Source organism: Odontomachus brunneus, unplaced genomic scaffold (genome assembly GCF_010583005.1).
Source record: "Odontomachus brunneus isolate Ranch 3 - 2012 unplaced genomic scaffold, Obru_v1 Obru_scaffold_013, whole genome shotgun sequence".
NCBI lineage: Eukaryota > Metazoa > Arthropoda > Insecta > Hymenoptera > Formicidae > Odontomachus > Odontomachus brunneus.
The window spans coordinates 2,975,220-2,980,350 of NW_022639463.1; the positions used below are offsets into that span (position 1 = coordinate 2,975,220).

The following is a 5,131-nucleotide window of genomic DNA, read 5'->3' on the forward strand; positions in this document are numbered from 1 at the left end:
CGGAGCGTAGGTAGACGTGGAGGAGCTCAGGGGCATACCGCTGCCACCGCCGCTATTACCGGTCAGAGGTGGATGAGAACTGCGGGTGTTCATTGGCGGCATGGACGTCTGTTGTTGATGGTGGTGGTGGTGATGATGGTGGTGATGGTGGTGATGGTTGTTGTTGTTGTTGAGATTGGCAGGGTCTATTAAGCAGCCTCGGTCGGAACCATTTCTCTGTTTGTTTCTACGTACAGCAAGAAGATTTTAACCGCTATACTTGGACAATTCGAAGGAGAATATAAAGACGAGACTATCATCGAATAGATCAAATAAAATCAGACGTTGAAGGCAACACGTACCTATGTCGTGGATTATATCTTGTGTTGTGAGGTTTGAAAGTGTTGTGTGGTGTAATTCCATTCATAAAAACACCGGACATATCGAAGTATGCGGGACTGGTTGGTCCCCAAGGCATCATACTAGCGTGATAGAAAGGTTGATGCTGTAAGATAAATAACGATGAAAGATCAAAAAGTTCTTCGGCCTTCAAATCCACAATAGTTTTAATACTCACGTAAACGTGGACTTGGTTCGCGTACGCCTGCATATTTTGCGGCATGGCCGTGCCATTGGTATAAAGGAAACGTTGCTGTCCAGTCGAGTAACTGCTCGGATCGTAGACGGGAGGAGGAGGTGGAGTTCTGTAGCCATTTTTTATACCACCTACACCAGCCACTGCTGGTATCGGTAGCCTATTCATTGGCTTAGCTTTGATTCTTGCCATTATCGGCTTTCCCTGGTACAAACATTGAGATCGAGTCAAATAAGATACATTACGAAAATTGAATACTGCAAGTCAGCTACGTAATTCTAAGTACAATTTAAAGTAAATAGTACATAGAAGTTTTACAGATTTAACTATACATCTTCGATGGTACAAACAACGGATTCGTTAGTTGAAAAATGCACAAACTCGAAGTGTACCGTTTTTCAATAAAGTAACAAGTCGTGTGATTGCGATTTACCTGAAATTCTCGAACCTCTTCGCGTAAAAATCGGTAGGCCTTTTGAGCATCCTCGTCGGATTCAAACGTCACGTACCACGAACTATTGTGAGCAAACTCACACGAAATAAACCTTGGACACCCCTCCCCCGAAAATAAATTCTGCAACCGAGAACAATGTGAATTAGCAGAGTAAATTTATTTCACACATACACACATACATAATTTCTTGTTTGCGACAATCTAAAAACTACTTGTTTGGCACAAACCTTCACATCTTCCAGAGGAGTGTTATCCGGAATCTCGCGAAGTATCACAATACATCGTTTGTGATTGGGCCTTACTTTCTGTCCCTCCTCGTCCACTTGCACATTAGGAGACTCCCTCAGCACTTCGGTTATAAGCTTAATATCTTTCGTCAACTTCTTTACTTGGTTAAAATTCGCTACTGTCCATATCGGCACATATTGATCGTTATCCATTTGTGACAACAAATATGTATCGTTGGCTAAGTTCTCCCTGAAAAGAGTATTGCGACATCGTGTCATTAACATTGCACTTGTATCTTTCAAATGAGCGTCATTTATCGCGCCTTTAAATTGATGTATCATCGTGTATATCGCGCTTAGATATTCGTGAGAATCTTTTGAGAAGTTATTATTAATCTTTACAGAGACACGTGTACGCACGCACGCATCCACACACACACACACACACACACATACACACACACAACAGACACGCGCACCGATGCACAAAACAAGTGTCAAATTATCAGACGTATCGCGCAGCGTCACGGTGTGAATATCTAAACACGATGAATACGCTCCGAACGTGCCTAAACTCGAAGGCGTAAATGACGTTGTACGTATACATACACGCGCTCGTGCAATTTGCATGATGGCCGCGCATTTGCAGTAGATTACATTCAACCAAATCTTTTTCTCATTCACTACTCAATTAGAAGTTGCAACAGTTGCTGTAATGATGCCAAGTTAACAAACAGTACGAACTCTTTGCGCTCGGATCGCTAAAATCATTTATAATACGCTACGGACTGCAGTGACTTGGTCGATACCCTCGTAGGAGGCAAGTGTGGAGTGGTGGAAATGTAAACGTGTTAGCGAGCCGCCACCTTGCAGCTCGACGATTACAGAAAGATGGAGTCGCGCAGCAGATTCAAGGACACAGAGAGTGGCTTGCGATACCTGGAGAAATAATACTCGAGTTGCGAAGAGAGCATCTGTTTGAGTTGTTCCAGGGGTATGCCAGGGACAGATAAATCGGCCATTGATGCGGCTGAAGCGGACGCATCACCCAGAGCAGCAACATCCACTGGACCGTATCCGACAGCACCGCCAATGCTTATGGCGTGTTGCGACGTTGCCTCCAGGCTGCCAACACCTGCATCGAGAATCAACTCACTTCCGCTGGGCGCACCGTTCATGACTCCGTACTCTAAACTAGACACTCCACCGCCGATCGCGCCTGCAACCGGACCCAGAGGCTCAGGGGTGGCTGGGTAGACCGCCCCTGGTGGGAGCTTACCAATGTCCCCATTCATGTACACGTATCCTGAAAAAGGCCAAACGAATGTTTGAGATTATGGCGAATCTGATGGAACATATCATGCATGTGTTATCAAGACAATTGCTTGTTCCACGACATAATCAGGTATTCTGCAAGACCACTGTCTTATAAGGCAGCATGGCTGAGTAATGAGACCGAAGACAACAGAGCTGGTCGACTTGCAGAAGCATCGCTCTTTCTCTCTTTCTCTCTATCTCTTTCTCTCGTTCTATGTTCAATCTCAGACTGTTGTGTATCTGACACAATGATATGTGTGCAGTTATTAAATATTGAACATGGTTTCCCAGAATTTTAACAGTGTGTCTTACTTCAATAACGACTGACTCTCGACTGACTTGGCTGATGTTCAAACACAGCATTATACAAACCAGGTGGTCGTTGTAATGTCGTGAACTCAATTGTGTCGAATAAATGTACAGGATATCGCAACTATTTCACAGTCTGCTCGCTGAATAAACACCAGTCATCCTACAGAATGCCCAACTCGTGGAACAACGACGACTGGGACACGACACCCTGTCTGATCACGATACACGATACGATGTATCGGCACCAGCAGCGACGTTACACTTGCGGTGCCTCAGGTGCAACGTCGGCTGACTCTCGCGAAACACCACAATGACAATGACAATAACGTTTGATGATAAGGCGACCGGCGGGGTCGTCGTCGTCGGGCCCGCGCGCGCGCGTGTGATATTTGATCAGGTTACGCGGCACTTGGTGAGAACAGGCAGGCGCGATCCCGACAGACGCAACGTCGACGGCGTTCGGTCGCGAGGACGACGCACGGATCGGCGCTCACGGCCGACGTGACGACGTTGGCTCGCGCACACGCTGAAACACCCGCGACGGTTCTCGGCGACGGAGCTGCGGACTGCGTGCCACCACGGGGCCCGCTCGGCGAGGCTCGCGGTGCGCCAAGCGAGGATTCTCGCACGGCAGGACGCGCAATATGTTGGAGCGCGCGCGGCACGTTATCGGCCAAATATAGCGCGCGGTCGGGACACGACAGCAGCGACCACCACGGCGAGCCGCTCTCCTCCAGCCGGGCGAGAGCGGCGCGGCGACACGACGACGACGAGGACGACGACGATCGGCTGGCGCGCCGCGGCGCACGCTCGCGCGACCCGCGACACGAGGCGTGAAGGCGTGGAGAAAAGCTCTGCTCTCGCGGAGACAAGGAAGTAGTGGCGCGATGACAAGACACGACTACACTCCGAACTCGATTGCGTGTAATACCGCATGACGATGACAATGTGGCGTGATACGTCGTATGGGACGGATGGTCGTTACCGAAATCACCGTTCATCTTGAGATAGGCCCGGATGATCCCATGTGCCCTGAATATAGCGCTACGAGGTGCCTGCCCGTTCGCTCGCTCGCTCACTCACTCGCTCGCTTGCTCGCTCGGCCGCCCGTTCGCTTACTCACTCTCTCTTTCTGTCTGACTGTCTCCCTCCCCCCTCTTTCTCTCTCTCCCTACATACTATACATATATACATATATATGTATATACGTATCCCCTCTCTCTTTCTCTCTCTCTTGGACGGCTTTTCGTGAAGTTAGTTTTTCGGCTTTAAGCTCTTTCTCGAAAAGACATTCGCTCTATTCGCCCTCTCGCCGCGGTTGACCGTACGCGCGGGGCGTCGAACGTTATTTGCACTTGCAAGTTCGTTCGTTCAGTTGTGTTACGTTCGTTTAGCTGGCGAACTAATTAACCAAAGCCAATCAACCAACCAATCAATTAACTCACCAGCCAATCAACCGACCAACCAATCCACCAACCAACCTACCAATCGGCTAGTAAGCTAACAGTCAGTCAGCTAGCTAGCTAGTCAGCCAGTCGACCAGCTAACCAATCAAACAACTAACCAACTAGCCAACCAACCAACCAAGTAACCTACCAAAGAATCAGGTAGGTAAGCGGACAGGGAGACAAGTAGGTAGGTAGGTAGACACAAGATATAAGACAGACAAATAGGTAGGTGAGTAGTTAGTTAGGTAGGTAGGTAAGTAGGTAGGTAGAAAGGTGGTAGGTAGGCATACAACCAGACAAGCAGGCAGAAAGAGAAAGAGAGAGAGAGAGAGAGAGAGAGAGAGAGACAGGCAGGTAGAGAGGCAGAGACAACCAGCCAGACTTGGTCACTGGGCTGATCGCTCATACGACCGTTTGTTCGTTCGTTCGTTCGTTTGTTCGTTCGTTCGTTCGTTCGCTCGTTCGCTCGCTCACTCGTTAACTCGCACGTTCGCACGCACACGTCGCGTGCGTGCTACGAAATACGCGACACAGCACGACAGGCGGCAGCGAGATTGCACGAAACCTCGCACGAATCCGCGACGTACGCGTAACGACCCGCTCGCGTGTAATACGAGCCACCACGCCGAGCGGATCGACGCACGACCGTTTCACACGACGGGATTTTCTTACCGAGGTGGAAGAATCGAACTCAACACAATCTCTCGAGGAAACTACAAAATGGCCGACGCGGAAAGGCACATGCCGTGGCGCGCGGTGCATTCTGGGACCGGTGGTGCGCTGTGCAACCCATTCATTG

General features: G+C 49.2%; 1 protein-coding gene across 7 annotated transcripts in view; it reads right to left on the reverse strand.

Annotated features, from left to right (window-relative positions):
- Nucleotides 1–5,131, reverse strand: part of LOC116841111 (la-related protein Larp4B-like) — a 17,897-nt gene extending 12,766 nt beyond the window's left edge. Inside the window, exons 1-8 of one of the 7 annotated variants that reach the window (XM_032808655.1) lie at nt 4,807–4,993; nt 3,816–4,055; nt 2,195–2,561; nt 1,256–1,505; nt 1,008–1,148; nt 557–778; nt 342–484; nt 1–226 (exon numbers count right to left, since the gene is read on the reverse strand). The exon at nt 1–226 is cut by the window's left edge and continues 803 nt beyond it. In XM_032808655.1, the coding sequence (XP_032664546.1) occupies nt 1–226; nt 342–484; nt 557–778; nt 1,008–1,148; nt 1,256–1,505; nt 2,195–2,561; nt 3,816–3,885 (1,419 nt within the window). In that variant the 5' untranslated portion in view covers nt 3,886–4,055; nt 4,807–4,993. The other 6 variants (XM_032808658.1, XM_032808657.1, XM_032808656.1 and 3 more) reach the window with 6 other exon arrangements.